At 41.9% G+C, this 17,968-nt stretch overlaps 1 protein-coding gene across 4 annotated transcripts in view; it reads right to left on the bottom strand.

Moving 5' to 3' along the window:
- Positions 1 to 12,988: 12,988 nt before the first annotated feature.
- Positions 12,989 to 17,968, bottom strand: part of PPP1R12A (protein phosphatase 1 regulatory subunit 12A) — an 87,166-nt gene continuing 82,186 nt past the window's right edge. For 3 of the 4 annotated variants that reach the window (XM_066591701.1, XM_066591699.1, XM_066591700.1), the window contains one exon: positions 12,989 to 13,168. In XM_066591701.1, the coding sequence (XP_066447798.1) occupies positions 13,082 to 13,168 (87 nt within the window). In that variant the 3' untranslated portion in view covers positions 12,989 to 13,081. The remainder of the gene's footprint in view (positions 13,169 to 17,968) is intronic. The other variant, XM_066591702.1, reaches the window with a different exon arrangement.

Genomic DNA, 17,968 nt, shown 5'->3' on the forward strand with positions numbered 1-17,968 from the left:
ATTTTCACTGGATCCTGGAATTTGAATGATTTGTTGGCCCATATAAAAGGTCGTTAAGGCCCCCTGTCCACAGCAGTGATCATGACGGCCGATGCTTCCCATAGCTATGGAAAGCGCTGGCACCTGTCCACGAGCGGAGAATCATTGCGACTCTCCGCGGTCAGCCTATCTATTAGATAGGGCTGACCAGCGGAGGTTCGGTGGCGGCTCCCGCGGCGGAGCTACGCTGCAGGATACTGCATCCCCCGTGGATAGCCGGCCTAAGTCCTGTGATAAAGTGATGCACTTTTGAACACAGCAAAAAAACTTTACATTACACTATATAGGGCAACCTGAATCTTAAATTGCATACATTTGAGTAATAGGATTACAATTCTTTTTTGGTGCATAAGAAAACTAAAACTTCAGTGCTAAAACTTCAATATCTACTTGTGTTGATATTGCTGTGCAACAAAATAGGGCTGTCGCTTGGTAGCAAAGCTTCAATTACTAGTAATGAAAAATTCTGTAGCACCACCTACTGGATAGAAGCACAATTATGAATGTCCAATTAACATTTTGGCACTGGCTCTATTTTTGATAAATGAGACAAAAGCAGGCTGTGGCCACATATGTGACTAAGTGCCTTTAGTACATGCCCCCACAGAGGGGCTAGGTGCTACATGTGTGGAAGTAACAATTTGTTTGAACTCTATTTTTAAACAGGTTGTTGTTACATTCACATTTTGTGTAAAACAGTCATGAAGATGTTAGGGCATAGATTATGTAGGGGATGTCCGTAAACCACGGGTCTCCTGCTGCGGTTATAACTCCATTTTCAGTCACTTCCACATGAGTGACAGCGATATCACTGCTATGTACGCCCACTTTTGTAGTACCAGTGATGCTTTTTTCTTGGGAAAAATATAGCATCGCGTCGCTGCTACACGCAATTTTCTATAAAATTGCACAATTCTGTAGCGAGAAAGCTATTTGGACTTTCTAATGTTAAAAAAAAAATGTGATAAACACGGACGCTCCATAGGGAAACATGGCTACAAAAAAAATTAAAAATCGAGGCTGTATAGAGCATGCTGCGATTTTGTAGTCTCACAATGTACAAGGCTACAAAACATCACGAATATGAAAGTACCCATAGGAAAGCATGGGCTTCACATACATGCGGTTTGTAGTGCTGTCGCATCGCTACAAAATCACGCAAGAGAATCGCCCATGTGGAAGCGGTTTTAATCAGCAAGTAGAAATAAGGAGTCATTTTTAATTAGGCCAGATAGGTTTCTCTTTGAGCCCCTTTAAAGGTTACAGACAGTATAGATAGCAATGCTCCAATATATTAGATTTTCAGAACGGGTAGTAGCAACCTGACAGCTACAACCAATTCCAAAATCCACGTTTGACAGGCAACGCAATCTGTGAAAATCCCCACAGTCTGTCATATCTAAAATGTTCTTAAAGGGGTTTGCCAGGGAAATACTATTGATGACCTATCATCAGGATAGGTCGTCAGTAGTTGATCGTCCGGGATCCGCCACTTGGGACACCAACTGATCAGCTAAGTGAGCGGGCGCATGCTGCGAGCGCCACAAATACAGAGGTTGGAGCGGAAGCTTACATGCCGACCTCCGTGTAGTGGTAGGTGCTTGTAAATGCAGGAACGATTCTCATTGAAATCAGTGGGAGACATGTCGAAACGTTGTTGTTGTCTTTCGTTGGGAGGAATAAAAGCGTTTTAATTGCACCGAACTGCTGCCATCTTCACCATTTGTGGATATACTATAGTCCTGGTCTGCATTGGATCCAGACCTTGTAGCTGGCTTTGCAGGACACCTGTCCAAACCTACATGGGTGAACATTGTGCTGTGGACATTTACCTTATATTCTGATGTCTGCAGTTACAAGCGCCAGCCACTATAAGGAGGTCGACGCAGTGGCCTTCGCTCCAACCTCTGTGTATTGGGAGTGGAAGTTTCCACACCGACCTCCCATGTAGTGGCTGGCGTTTGTAACTGCAGGCACGGCTCCCATTGATTTCAGTGAGAGCTGTTCCTGTCGGTACATCAATGAACACTACACAGAAGTCGGCGCAGAGGCTTCCACTCCGACCTCTGTGTTATTGCGGCACTAACAGTAGACTCAGCTGATTGGTCGGAGTCCTGAGCGACGGACCCCAGCCGATCACCTACTGATGACCTATCCCGATAACAGGTCATTAATAGTATTTCGCTGGAACACCCCTTTTATCGCTAAGATGCACTCATAAGTTAAAAGAGGCACTCCCATTTTTTGTCTTTGAGAAATCCATCACAGTATCGCTGACCAGTGCTGTGAACAATCCATTTCTGTAGCTTGTCTGTGCCCCACAAGTAATGGGCACATTTCTGGCAACAGTTATAAAGGAAAACCTGTAGCCAATCACAGTGCAGCTTTCAATTTGAAGAGCAAAATACTCATTCAAAGCAGCACTATAATTGGTTGTGGGACACAGAGCATTGTCAGAGTGCTGGTCATGTGACCTAGAAGAAAAGCGCAAAATACACAGCATGGAGAGGACAAGCAACAGAACTGGCTCATGTGCAGAATAGGTCAGTGATACAGTGCTAGTTTTCTAAAAATAAAAAATCCTGGAGTGTTTCTTTAGAGGGGTTGTCCCAACTTTACAGTTCTTTCCTGAAAGCTTGCAACCTTCACAATCAAAAGATCCTTGGCAACCATCAAGCTAAGGTAATAGCCACTATGAGGGCCCGTCAGGCACTCGCCATAGCCAATTAGATGTGCTTGATTCTATTGGCTGCATAGACTGGCTTAAAAATAAATGCGGCTTTATTTAGGATTATTAATTGTTCTTTATAAACGCAATTAGAATTTGCCTGCAAATGAATGATACGGCTTTCACTACTGTCCGTTATTCAGAAAGGTCTCCTTTTTGGGCCAAGAGTGTACTTAGTGCTTGAAGGATGTATGTATTTTAGCCAAATTTCTGGACTATACCAGATCAAAGGAACTTTTCAGCATACTCTTTTTAAAGTGTACATAGTTACTCATAATAAGCAGCTGTGTGTACATGAGAAATAACACTTTTTGGCCATTATATGACTTGTATTCTCCATTTTTCACCCTTTTCCACTCTGTATTTCTGATTCCGGCTGTTCTCGGAGATGGTGGTTGGAGACTGTTACACTATGTTTGTACACACTGCAGATTCTGTCCCCAACAGTCTGTAATACACACACAAGTCGCTTTGCCAGCACAGACTTCATTGTAAGTTACTTGCAACTTGTCTGCAATTTTGTTTGTTAATAGAATTTTGGATTTGCAACACCCATGTAACGGACAAATCTTTTTTTTTTTTTTTGGCCACAGGACCACTCGCCCCGTAGCTCTAAGCCTTAGAGGAGATGTCTCGAGGAAGCAGTGAATTTTTTTTTTTGCCCAGTCCCCCTAATTAAACATACATTACTAATTACCCCTGTAAATTACTTTCCTAGCTGGTTTCTACTTACCGTTCCAGCGTTTCAGCAACTTATAAAACTTTTTCCCAAGATGGCCGCCAGCTCTTTTCGCATCGCTTGCTGTAGCCCGACGTGCGCGCTCCCGAGACGCTACCAGCTGTGTCTCCATGGCAACCAGACACCCCGCAGCCGCCGACCGGACCCCTGGAGTGAACACGGCCGACCTGTCACCCAGCGCCAGGCAGAAGGTAACCGGCGCACCCCCCCCCCCCCCCAGCGCTAGTTCCCCCGGCGCAGCGACAGCCCCCCCCCCCCCCCTGGCCCAGCGCTAGTTCCCCCGGCCTAGCGACAGCCCCCCCGGCCCATCACTTACCAGGACAGCTGGACGGCGGGACAGCTGGACGGCTTCTCCGGACAGCTCGGCAGCTCTGCACCTTCCTCTAACAAAGGAAGGTACAGAATGGCCGCTCCAGCGCGCTCCCGAGCAGTGACAGCTCGTCTGCGCATGCGCAGAAGAGCTGTAGCGGGGAGCACACTGAAGCGGCTCGTGCTGAAAGGAGAAGACCGGACTGCGCAAGCGCGTCTAAAAAAGCAAGCTGCCAGCGAATTTAGACGGAACCATGGAGACGAGGACGCTAGCAACGGAGCAGGTAAGTGAATAACTTCTGTATGGCTCATATTTAATGCACGATGTACATTACAAAGTGCATTAATATGGCCATACGGAAGTGTATAACCCCACTTGGTTTCGCGAGACCACCCCTTTAAGTGAATGTAGAACAGTCCCTAATTTACCAACAGCAATGGCAGGCCGGAGAGTTGTCTCATTTAACAACCCACACGGCTATAAACTTAGCCCACTAACTTCAGCTTGGTGAAGGTCTGTTCAGTTCCCTCTCCACTTATTGCCAACAAGGCACAGACTTGAGGCTAGATTCATATCATTTTCAATGCAAGTTGTTTCTTTGCCCACAGCCAGAACACACACAAGAAAACCTTCCTTAATACTACCTTTGCCTTTGCTACAGCCTCTGCTTTAGCTCAAAAACTGCATGTATGAATATACCCTTTACATTAGAAAGTCATGATTTAATCATCTGGTATTTTACTCATTGGGATCATCAGGGAACAGTTCCAGCTTCCAGAAAACTAACTACCCTGCTTCCCCGAAAATAAGACGTGTCTTATATTAATTTTTGCTCCCAAATATGCGCTACGTCTTATTTTCAGGGGGTGTCATATTTCGCCGCTGCAAATCCCTCAATTGGCCAGCTTTGTGGACGAAATGTCTCAGAAATCTCGTCCACATGGGACAGCAAATCTGTCACGGCAAAGCTGGGAGAAGCCGCTGGTGTGGTGCGGATTCACCGGCCACAGAAACGGAAAAGCGTGCAGGCAGGTCGCTTCAAAACAAGCGGCTAAGCGCCGTGGGTTTTGAAGCAGCGCTTTCCCGGCCGAAATCTCGCTGTTTATCGCTGTGGCCAAACCGCGAGATTTCTGCTGGAAATACACTCTGTGAGAACCCAGCCTTAAGAATCACACACATGTTGCCTGACACACACAGAGCCATAAACCAGTAAGGACTGTAAAGTAACGTACCTGGCTGCAGACAGAAGTTCCTGTACCACTTGTGCAAATGTTGATGAAGTAGTGGAAACAGCAGATCAAGGTGCAAAGCAACGAAGTTTCTTTATTTCTTTCCTCCCAGACAGAAAAACACAACGTTTCGACTACAAGAGTCTTTGTCAAGTACATACTTGACAGACTCCTGTAGTCGAAACGTCGTGTTTTTACTAAAGAGCGGCTTGGCTTGGATCCCAAACCCAGTGAGCGTGCAGGATACCTGTTCAAACCATATGGTACTCATATTGTGCTGCTGACAACTTTTTTGCCCCTGTACCACTTGTAAGCAGGGATGGTATTGCAGCTTCCGGCCACCAGGGGGAGCTCATCACAGCAGACATGTACAGCAGGAACAGAACGTACAGTATGGACTTTTCCAACCAGCAAGGGGAGCTCACAACAGCACACTCGTACAGCACAGCAGGGACAGGATAACAGCAGACTGTCTGCAGATCTACCTATACATCTGGAGGTAGGAGACAACGGGGATGGCAGCAGGGGACAGGCCTCGACTTGCCTGCACACTTTACTATGCCTTACTATCGGGGGGGGGGGGGGGGGGGGGGGGAGCCTTATATTTGGGACTTCTCCCAATTTCAGGGGGTGCCTTATTTTCAGGGAAACACGGTATATAACATTCCACTACTACGAAAGATTATCTTTACAGAGAACCTATGATCTAAAGCTACCCATTGTTTATATTTTAGAACTCACATAAAGGCCCATTTACACGCAACGAGTATCGCTCAAAGTTCATTCAAAGAACCGAAAATGAGCAATAATAGTTACATGTAAAACACAGGCATCGGGCACTTCGTTTGAATGATGATTTTAAGATGAACTTAAAAGCCATCGTTCAGCTACTGAGAGGTAAAGCAAACACTTATCTGCCAGACCTCAGGCTGTTCTCTCCACGGGAGTCGCAGATTACAATGTTATCTGCCATCAGCCATGAGCAGAACAATGCAGCTGTGTGCATAGCTGCTTGTACGATTAATCCCATGCTGGGCTCCGCAACCAACTCCTGGAAACCATTTTACATGCACATGAAGATAGTCTTAATGGCTTTTATACTTTATGCAAATTGAAAGATTATCTTTGCATGTAAATGCAAAATGCAAAATGCAAAATACAATTTTAATTGGAATCCATTTAAGAAAGGAGATAAATTATTTAAAGTTTTACTGTGGCGGAGGGGGAGCTAGAGAGTTTAAAATAAGACCCGTAGGTTCCCATTAAAGAACTTGTCTCACAAAGACAAACTCTGTAAAACTGCTGGTGTAGCAATCACGCACCAGTCTGACATTTCCAGACAAGAGTTGCTTCTAGACTTACATTTTCACGGTGGCATTACCTGACAGCCATTTAGCTGAAAGGTGGATATATAATGCATGGACATGCCAGCTATAGCAGAGCCACCTCTACAAAGTCCATATCGCTCAATAAGTCATGGACAGAGGTTCTTGACATGAGAACAGCTTTAATGCTTGAGGATCAGATTGACTTTAGTTTTAAATACAGTGTCCCCAAAAATGTCTACACAATGTAACAGCTTATAATTCACTGGGGAAGATAAATTAAAATTGGCGCAAAGGAAAACTGTTTGAGTTGCTTGTAGCAACCAGATTACTTCGGAAGAATGAAAGTGGAGATTTGAGTGGCTGCTGTGGGCAACAAAAACCGTTTTCCTTTGCACCAGTGTTGTTGTCTTATTAGAAGCCAGACTAAGCGCTGAACAAATCAAATTCATTTTCAAGTAGTACTTTAGGATAAACTTCAAGTGCAAAGACTGTTTCAGAGTTAAATCAACCTACACTGCTGTGACTTGAATTAGATAAGTTTGCAGCAGATTGAACTGTTCAGAAGGTCGCTCAAAATGTCCCAGAAGACTGTGGAAATCCACAAGCTCCACAATGTTAGAAAAGTATCTCCAGAATTCAAGAAAATCTGTGTGGGTCGTGAGAAAGGAGATTCAAAATCAAGTGTTCATCACATTTGGAAGCACTGTCATTGCTGGACGTTTTTTGGAATGTAACTTTTGCATGTGCTCACTGGACAAGGGAGTTCAGTTTTGCAAGTGGTACTTGGAAACTGAAATGATGAGGCTACATTTAATTTACTTGGCAAGATCTGCAGAGGTTGCAAACACATTAAATGGCTCAATTAAATCACAATTGCACCTACTGAAAATCCACATATTAAGGAGGACCATGTTAATTTACCAGGCATTAGTGTGGTACGGCTTATCAGCAAAGGGATTAATTGTATCATTCTTTCTTGGTGGTAATGTGATTGCTGCCATTTACTTAAACAATCCCTCATTCAAGACAACTCCAATGCTATAGAATACTTTATGGGGATACAGGGCACCATTGAACAAGAATGCACACAAATACCAAATGAAACAATTCTTGAGGTTTGGGATCCTATTGTTTTGTTATGCGCAGAGCCTGGACCAGAGATGTTTGAAAACAGGCGTTGGCAAAGAGAATTCTTCATTTCTGTATGAATGAATTGTTGGTAACATTGACCTTGTAATCACTCAAAGTGTGTAGACTTTTTTGGGTCACCCTGTATATGAATTCACAAGGAGCTGTACACTGTGTCCTTTAAGCTTGTGTATTAGTTTCAGGAGTTTCTTCCTGCCCTGTTGGTTCTTGAAAAGTAAACACCACAATGTATGAACCAAAATTATGACTTTGTTTTAATTAAATTGGGAAGCGGGACAGCAGAATCTCTGGCGGGATGAATGTGCTACAAGCAGGTACCGATGTGATCTACAGCAGTGTTAACAGCAGAGATAAAGTTAGCTGAAGACTACATTAATTTGAATGGAGTCCAAGAAGGATAAGAAGGCATAAACTTGTGCCTGGCCCCAAGAGCATTTGAGACCTTAATGCCATTCTGATGCATTAGGCAATTATAGTAAATTTTGCAAGAACAGTTGGCACCTGAAATCTCTCCATGACAACTACCATGCCAACCATTTGGGCACTAAAACTAGTTACTTGGGATTGTGGGGTTCAATAATCAGTGCCAGCTCATCAGGGTAGTATCTGCAGGGACAGGGTATAGCTAAATATGTACTGGCAGTGGACATTACATCATTATGTTCAATGGAAAATAAGATTACACACAGGGAAAGTGAGTGAGTGAAGGAAAGCAAGCGAATTCATAATGGTCCAGAAAACGTATTCTGGATTTACCTATGCTTTCAGAAAACAATCTACAAATGTAGCATATTACCAGAAATATAAAAAAAAAATATTCTAGGTTTAGTTTCCTCCTCCTACTGGTTATAACATTTTTAATAGTAAAACAAATGCACACTGATTGCATAATTATTAATGAGCAAATGACACTCTCTCTGACGGCAGCATCAAGTAATGACATATAGTCACTTGTCAATACGCAATAGTGTTGGAGAACTCAGGGTGGCTTTACATGGGGCAACTGTTGGGTGCTTAAGTACATCCCAACGATCACTCCTGTGCTATCAGATATAAGTTTTAGGTTCAAATCAGTGCAAAGGCAATATCTGTATGGAGTTTTTCAAAGTCCATGCAAATGTTGTCCTTGATGAGAACTTAGGACTCCAGCACTGCAAGGCAACCGTGCTAAAACGACTGAGCCACATTCATTGATGAGTCACCAGCAGCTGTATTCCCATGCAATTTGACTTCGTTAGGCATCTTCTGGAGACCCAATTCCTGAACTGAAGTTTTACTCCCATCGACTTTAATGGGGATTGGGTGATCCCAATTATTTTTGGAAAATTGGACTGATCATTCCCGACCTGATTATTCCGATAATCACTCATCACTAGAAGTCTACGGAGAGAAAAAAGATACAGAAGCAGAGGCGGTTAATGATTGTGTTACAGCTACAGAAATCCTATCTACACTGCTGAGTAATGTTCTAATGTGCTTTACACGGTCATCTCTGAGTGCTATAGAGCAGCATTTCAAAACTCCAGTCCTCACGAAACACATAATTACATTACCTGTGCAACATGATGGAAATCCTGAAAACCAGAACTGTTGGTGGGTCACAAGGACTGGAGTTTGGGAAACCCTGCTATAGTGTTAGAGTACAGAATCTCCTGTTTACTATATGTGCAGGGTGCAGAAAACACCCATCAGCTCATGGACAACAGAAATTAGATTTTCATTCAAAAGCGCCTCACATTTCTTCTGTGAAATTGCGTTACATGCGCAGAGCATTGCAGGGGTTTCCCATTGTTTTCAATGTGAAGCATCACAATACACGGCATATGATGTCTAAGGTCCCATTGAAAAACAATGGGATAGAGTTCCAAGAGAATGCCAATTAGGACATGGGTCGATTTTTAACTTTGCAGCATCGCTATCAGAGAGAAAAGACGAATTTATTAAGAAAAGTAAAACTCTCCACAGGAGAGTTAACAATACTTACATACAACGCGTTTCGGCAAATAAACAGCCTTTTTGAAAAAGGTTGTTTATTTGCCGAAACGCAATGTAAGCTTTGTTACTAGAGATGAGCGAACACGTTCGGCCCCGCCCCTTTTTCGCCCCGAACACCGAACTTTGCGAACACTTCAGTGTTCGGGCGAAAAAGTTCGGGGGCCACCGTGGCAGCGCGGGGGGGTGCGGCGGGGAGTGGGGGGGAGAGGGAGAGAGAGAGGGCTCCCCCCTGTTCCCCGCTACTGCCGCCCGCGCCGCCGCGCATCTCCCCGCCCCCCGGCGGCACCCGGACCTTTACGCGCGAACACTGCAGTGTTCGGCAAAGCCGGTGTCCGGATGTGTCCGTAACGGACACGTTCGCTCATCTCTATTTGTTATCTCTCCTGGGGAGAGTCTTACTTTTGTTAATAAATTTGCCTCTACCCCATTTGAACCTGCGGACCTGATTCTGATTCCAGTGGACGTTGCATTTGTACTATATTCTGTCTAAAGGCCATCCTGGATCTTGAGGGGGAAGTTTTGGTGTCCTGGTTCTTTACTGGGTGTCTGCTCCCCTCTCCTGAGTATATTCCTATCCTTATGTTTGGAGCGCAATTTGTATTCTACCCTCCTTGTGATTTTCTGACCCCCATCTTCTTGATGGAGGGTTTATTCCAGCTCTCCACTAAGTAGATCGCATATGGATGGAATCTCCTCGGCACCATCTCTGTTGAATTGGACCTACAGTATATTTGCTCATCCCAAGGCGCTGTGCTGCATCTTTATATCAGGGGGGGGGGGGGGGGGGGGGGGGGGGAAATGTTGTGATTAACTCCATTCAAAAGAATGGAGTTCATATTTGCGCACATTTTATGTGCCTCCCAATGGGCTTGGGTGCATGTAGCTTTATTAAGTATTTTATTTGTTCTTCACTCTGCAGGCTCCAATTCTCACTTTTCTTTGAGCTTACGGGTAAAGACTAACTGCTACGTAGTCTCCCATCCTCTGCATACAGAAAGTAGATTCTGCTCCCCAGTTGATATATACAGAGAAGCAGCAGTATCATGGAGGACATTATACAGCAGTTTATAATACAGAGTTATTCTGCTGTTCGAGCAGCATAAAACTGAACTCCTCACTTCCTGTAACTTATCCCTGTATCTCTACTGCTAGAGACTGACTTCATATGCCATCAGGAAGTGGACAGCAAGTTACAAGTAGCAAGACCCCTAGTGGCCAGCACTTTAACCTAAAATTATATTTTTGTGGCAAAAAAAAAAGAAAAAAATCTGACTAAGAGAGTGATTTGAACAAGCTTTTTGATAAGCTCCGTGACCATTTAAGACTTGAGCCCTTCTAAATGCACGATTCAATCCAAAATTGGTTTTACTTTGTAAAGCGTAAAAAAAAATTAAATTAAAACCTCAGTATCAATGAAGCTAGCATGTTGATGCACACAGTGAAAATACTTTAATTCATTTTTATTTGTATATGTCAAAATACACTTTTCTCCAAAAGATTACGTTTGTTACTAGTTTCATGCAGATACAGAGCCTGCTCAGTACTACCAATAAAATCAATGTAGCACAGTGGCCAATCTGGTTCAGATAAAGAATAAATAACCTAAATATAAAATACTAAATTAGAAATATATTTCATCATTCTTCACAGACACCCAAGCTTTACCAAGTACAGTCCACAATAATTAAACTTGCATCTCCAGGCAGTCTCATCAGCTGCACAATATTTTGTCTTTTCTGCATCCTCAAGATGCAAAATCCCTAACACCCCACATACATATTAAATGAAGAGAACAAAACCCCACAACTATCTTTGTACCTTTTTTTAAAAAGTCAAAATATCCTGAGCTTGGCAGTAAAAGAGAGACTGTGTATCTTCATAAAACGTAGGAACCAACAGGAGGACATCAAATTTGGATACCCAAAAGAAAAAGATCCCACAAAATATAGGCAGTAGATCACAACGACCTTTTTTTTTGTTGTTTTGCAAATTATAGGGGTACAAATTCACATTTAATATAGTATACATTATAGTCAACAATACAATAGCTGCTGCAAGCTTTACAATTTACAGTTTTGTTTTAATTACCAAGCTTTCAGTGGATTAGATTCATGTGCCAGTATTACTGTTCATGGGTCAGTGAAAATATAAAAGCTAACAAATAAAAAGCATCATCAACTCACTTAGCCGTATACACATACATATTTATAATATTGGTTACTTTCTGCAAAAAAAAAAAGGCCACTGAAATGTAGAAAACTGATAGATATAACGGTGGTATTAAATTACATGCCTTCCGACATGGCGACAGTGCATTTTACATAACAGACTGCATGTTAGGAGTATGAGCATAGTGACTTCACTCTGGCTAGCACAAATGATTTTGACAGTACTCAAAGAAATATGAAATGTAGTGAAATATACGTTTAATAGTTGTGACTTTAAAAGGAAAAAAAAAACAACAAAAATCAAAAACTTTTTTTCCCCCCCAGATATAATTGAAGTCACGCCTCTGTAAAACAGACAAGATACCATAAAATGACTGAACTTTATTAAGATCACTATTCAGGAACAAATCTTTAAACCTGGGAGTAACAGACGTTGCAGAGAGGCCAAGTTGAGCATGCCACACAGTGGTATGGAAACACGATAAAGGATTCTCCATATATATGTATATATAGATATAGGCTAAAATATCTATATATAGTTATATATACACAAGCACACAAATATATACACACACACGCACTCAGTACCTGCTAAAAATGAGTGACAGCTACAGTACTGAAAAGCTCATTATAAAAAAAAAAAAAAAAAGCGATGGAGAGAGGGGCAACACATTACTAGCTTTCCACTGAGAAAATAGGTATTAGACAAAAAATGGTCAATTCAACTGCCCCCAGCTAAAAGAAGAGTAGTCAAATAGAAGCAATACAAACAATTGGTGCCTTGGTGCTGCAGTTATAGGTGCTGTAAACCAATACATCAATTTTTGGACTGTCATCAGCTGAAGTACATGATCCGCCAAGCCTTTGCCAGTTCAGGCTTGAGAAAGCCACTGGCAGTTTCTGCAATAAGCGGCCTATAAACAGTGCATGAACAAAACTGCTGGCACACGGGGTTAAAACCTCAATAGTTACAAAAAAAAAAGTGAAGGGAAGGATCTCGTGTGGCACAACATAAACGGTGTAGTAACTGTCTTTTGTAATAGCAGAAAGCTTTTGGATTGCAAAAGGCTTATGTACAACTAAGGCTTACTGGTTAAATACAGGAGGCATCTGGCCTTGAACACTTTCCTTGCACGATGTAACTGTAAACAAGAATTCATAGTCATTTCTCTCCTCAGCAGCCACACTTTAATACAAAAAACAAAACATTTTTGTACAAAACGAAAAAAAAAAAAAAAAGGAGGGAGTTTGGCAGGATATTTGAAAGTTGCAGTCGCCAAGAAGTCCCCCCCCCCCCCCCACCCAACCCCGCCACATATCCAGTGACTGCCACGTTATGGTCCACTGGAATGACTTGTGTGCAATGCCGTTGAATTGCTGCTGTCGTATGAACCATTTATTTGGAAAGCTTGCTTATAACTCTTATTAAGGCTCCGTTTTCATCTTTTAGCCGTTGGTTGTCTGCTTTCAGGTCAGGTAACATCTGAAAGAACAATAGAGAATGTGAAATGTGTGTATTTGAAGATTTATAGAAAAAAAAATTCTTTCATGGAAGCAAAACAATAGTTCCAACATTCTTCATGAAAGGCTTGGACATCACACCACTGCAAAGAAGGCACAGCTCCTTAGAGTATGGCCCATGAAATCAAGTTATTATCTAATCAAAAAGGATATGTACTAAGTAGCTGATTGGTCGCAGTAAAATCACTGGAACGCCAGCTGATCAAAAGAACAGGGACCCCCGAATAAATGGAGCGATGGTCATGATTTTCTATGGGACTACCGGAGATACTCAGCCAGTGGTTGGACGCCACAGGATACGTAATAAGGTCTGTGGGGTCCAACCACTGGCTGAGAATCTCCAATAGTCCCATAGAAATGAATGGAGCGGTAGTACTCATGCATGACCATCGCTCCATTTATTTGGGGACACTCAAGGGTCTTCTGTTCTTTTGATCAGACGGTGTTTCAGAGGTTGACCGCTATCCAGTGGATAGATAATTAGGTTTGTGGGACAAACACTTTAAGATGGCCACAGACAAGACTTTTGAGAACTTTTCACTTATTTCAATAGGACCCACTGACAATCCATTGTTTCCGAACTGCCAAGAGTTAAAGTGAGGATCCAAACAGTGAAGGCCCATTTACATGGAGCGATAATCTCTCAAAAGCAATCGTTTGAGCGATAATCGTTGCGTCTAAACGCGCGGCCATCGTGCACTTTTCGTGAACTGCTAGTTGATCGTTAAATTCAAGCCAGCCTAAAAATCATTGTGCAGTCTTTATCAGGACCGCACACTGAGCTCTCCATGGGTAAGGCTGATAGCATTGATACCCTTTGGAGAACAAAGGCGCTGGATGCAGATAAGAGCACTTGGGCTGTTAACTGCATTCAGCAAAGGCTTCATTTGCACGCTAATAAGCTATTAAGTAGCTATGTAATGGTTTGTGCAAAATGATCGCTCAAAGCTGTCACTCAAACTCTCGTTTCAGCGATCATGGCTCCATGTAAATGGGCCTTCATTTCTGTAATATCTTTCTTAGAAGTTCCTGTTACAGCTTTCCTAGAAGTTCTGCCATGAATTGGCATTGGTCTGTGACCAGGTTTACTTTATACAGGGAGTATGTGAATTTCCACACTTCTATTTTATACTGTAGTGTATAACAGAGGATGCCAAATGAATGCCATAATCTCATGGACAATAGCAAAAGTCCACACAAGGCTCAAAATTAGTATTGTTTACCTTAAACATACAAAGCCAGTTTACCAAGCCTTCTGGTTTTGCCGACATATAAAGCCGATTTGTGTTAATTCACAGAACAGAAACCCAGGCCAGTATTAAAAAGGAGCTTGTACCAAGCCAAGTAGTACATGCTTGAATCTTTACATAACCTTGCCTGAACAAAGACCTACAACCATTCTTTTGGTAACTTTGTTTATTCAAAAAAGTGTTCTATTTAGACAGGCTGATAGAATGTAAAAAAATGGGAACTACATGGATAGATTCTAAATATTTATCTTACTTTGTGTGGAATTAAAAAAAGGCCTTCAACAAACTATATTTATCCTTGTTTGAGCAACCAGTGATAAGGGAAACCTCCAAGCACACTTTAGACTGCAGTTTTCTCCACAGATCCACAGCAAAATCTAGCCGTGTTTGCTGCAGTTTTCACCCCATCATTGCAAGGGGAAAATCAGTGGTAACAAATCTGCAGCTTTTCTATAAAGAGAATAAGCATTGTGCAGATATGGAAACTATAAAAACACACGATTTGTAGAAGAAAACAGTTACAAAACAACAACGCATATTAAAGTGTAATCTTTTGCAGCATCCAGTGACTTGCAGGAAGTTCTTACATCTACGATGGACACTTCACTTCTTACACACTTGCATAGAGGTGCTTTTAGACAAAACAATTATCGTTCAAAGAAGTGAAAGTGAACGATGATGTAAACGTGTGCCAACGACTGAACGACAAGGGCTCACTTTTCGCTCGTCGTTCATTTTATACAGGCATAAAAACCAACATTGGCTTGTTGACTTATAGTTCCGTTTAAGCAGAAATTCTTCAGTCTTTCATGTTCGCTAAAACAGCAAATGTGAAAGACTGAACGATTCGTGTTCAAACGAGCCAACGTTGTATCTGCTTGTGTAAACAGGCTGCACAAGAGCCAGCGGTGACACGAACGCTGTCCTGTCATTATATATATATATATATATATATATATATATATATATATATATATATATATATATATAGTGCCCATAGCAACCAATCAGATTTTCCGCTCTTATTTACAAAACAAGGACATCCAAGGAGGAGAGCCGGGAGCCATTTGGTCACTGGACAACAGAGTCTTGTCTCCTTAGCACCAGCTTTGATAACACACCCCAAATGTATAAATATGTACAGTAACCCCTACCCTTGCAAAAGTGTAGAGGGGACTATTCAGAACAAATGCCTTGAGTGTTATCTTGTAGCTTTCATGGTTTGTGACCTCTACTCCCCAACCAGTAAATAATTACCGTGAAACAATTCAGACAGTTTGTATTTGTGTTAAAGAGGTGCTCCCAGATGCTAAAATATCCTTACGATTGTCACTTTATAGAACAGTCATGTACAATCACAGTACAATAACACATGCAGTTCTGCTACAAGACCAAATTAGGACAAAACCCAACTATCATTTCAGTAGAAAGCAGATTTGTGGGTTCAATATTTAAAAAAGGACCTAGGCCAAGATGTTTGAGGAATCCTGTACACCTACAAGTGTGAGAGAAATCAATGCAGAGCCTTAACCTGTCTTTTCAGTATTCTTTAGTGGTTTCCTCATACACCTGCCGTCATAGGTGACAACATTACGGTTGAAAACTGACCACTTTTCCACTAAGAAAAATTTCAAAAATGTATCTAGTTTCTAAAAAAATCCATAAACCACGTTAGACAATTTTTTAATAAAATACTCCATGTCCGAAATATATAAATAAAACTCTAAACAAAAAGATACCATATGTAAATGAATAGATAACATTCTCTCATTCAATCAAGCAACAAAAAGCCAAATGTAATCTCAACTTTATCACTATTCATCGTGGCACCTTCTAGAATTCTTCAGGAAAATACTGTTCCAGCAGCCACATAAGGCTCAGTTCACACCAGCATTGGGGTTTCAGTCATAATTCTGTTTCTCTGAGAAATGGGATTAACATGGAAATCAACTGATAACACCCCCTCCCCCCAGTGAGTTACTAAAAATGGAAAACTTTCCGTTGCTCCCCTTTTTTTAAAATATATAAACAGAATAGCGCTACAGGCTGTGCCACTTGTTCCGTTAAAAAACAGAAACCTAAGGGAATGGGAGCAAATGGAAAGGTTTTTATTTTTATGATTGAACGCATGTGTGAACTGAGCCTAATAAGGGGGAAAAAAATTGTATTCATAAAAAAAAAAACGAAGAACAAATGAAAACTGATGAAGTTAATGGGAGATTAGAAATAAACTTGAAAGCAATATACCATATATACTCAAATATAAGTTTAGTTTTTCAGCACATTTTTTTAATGCTCAAAAAGCCCCCCTTGGCTTATACTCGAGTGCGGTAAAAAAAAAAAAAAAAAAAAAAAAAAAAGAACAAACCCGCAATACTCCCCTCCCAGCTAGCCTCTGTGTCCCCGGCGCGATGGCCTCCCTGGCGGTGCCAGAAAGAATTCTTTAGAATTCTCCCCACTGTCATCTTCCTGCTCCGCTCTGAATTTCCCTGCTGTCAGCGCTGTGTAAATAAGCGTTGTGATTGGATTGAGCGCCAGCCAATCACAGGCAGCGCTCGATCATTTACAGCCATTCAGTGGATGACATGGCTGTGATTGGTTTATCGAGCGCCAGCTGTGATTGGCTGGCGCTCAATCCAATCACAGCGCTTACTTACACAGCGCTGACGGCAGGGGAATTCAAAGCCGAGTGGGGAGAATTCTCAAGCAGCTTGCCGCACCGCCGTGGAGACCATTGCACCGGGGACACAGACAGCGGCTGTGAGGTATTGCATTATTTCGTTACCTAGTATATATTCGAGTATAGCTAGGCTTATACTCGAGTTAATAAGTTTTACCAGTTTTTTGTGGTGAAACTTATTGACTCGGCTTATACTCGGGTCAGCTAATACTAGAGTATATACGGTATTTGAAAAACACACAAAGAATTTTTGTTCCTTTTTTGAACTGGAAATGATATTGCAACAGTCTGCACTGTTGTTCCAGAATAGAGCCAGAAAACTGAGATGGACTCATACTGAAGGTCTTCAGATTCAAAGCATTTCTATGGACAGGAAAACAAATGTTTTGCCATTTTGCTGCTCCCACAACAAAACAGCTAGATGAAATGTAAAACCGCTAGTGTGGAATGGCCCTTACTGAAATAGCAAATAGAAGTCCAGAAGAAGTTCTGCCCCCACAATCTCCAGGTCAAATCCCCTTCAGAAGCACTTGTGTGAGTAGTAGATATCGGCAGGATTTGTTTTTCTTAAATAAGTTACACTTTGATAAGCTGTTGGGTATTATGGCGAATATCTTTCATTTTAAAGCATTCGAGCCCGCTGGCTTAAAGCCTCCAAAAGTGGCAAAGTTCCATGTGACCACCATAAAACTACAATGCCTTATCTACTATTTACCCTCTGTTCACATTAGTGTTGAGGTTTCAGTTTGCAAAGAAAGCCACAGTGTGTGCCGAAACAGTTGTACATTGGATACTGATGGCTCTCGATGGATGCCATTGACTTTATGGGGTC

This window comes from Eleutherodactylus coqui, chromosome 2, assembly GCF_035609145.1.
Source record: "Eleutherodactylus coqui strain aEleCoq1 chromosome 2, aEleCoq1.hap1, whole genome shotgun sequence".
NCBI lineage: Eukaryota > Metazoa > Chordata > Amphibia > Anura > Eleutherodactylidae > Eleutherodactylus > Eleutherodactylus coqui.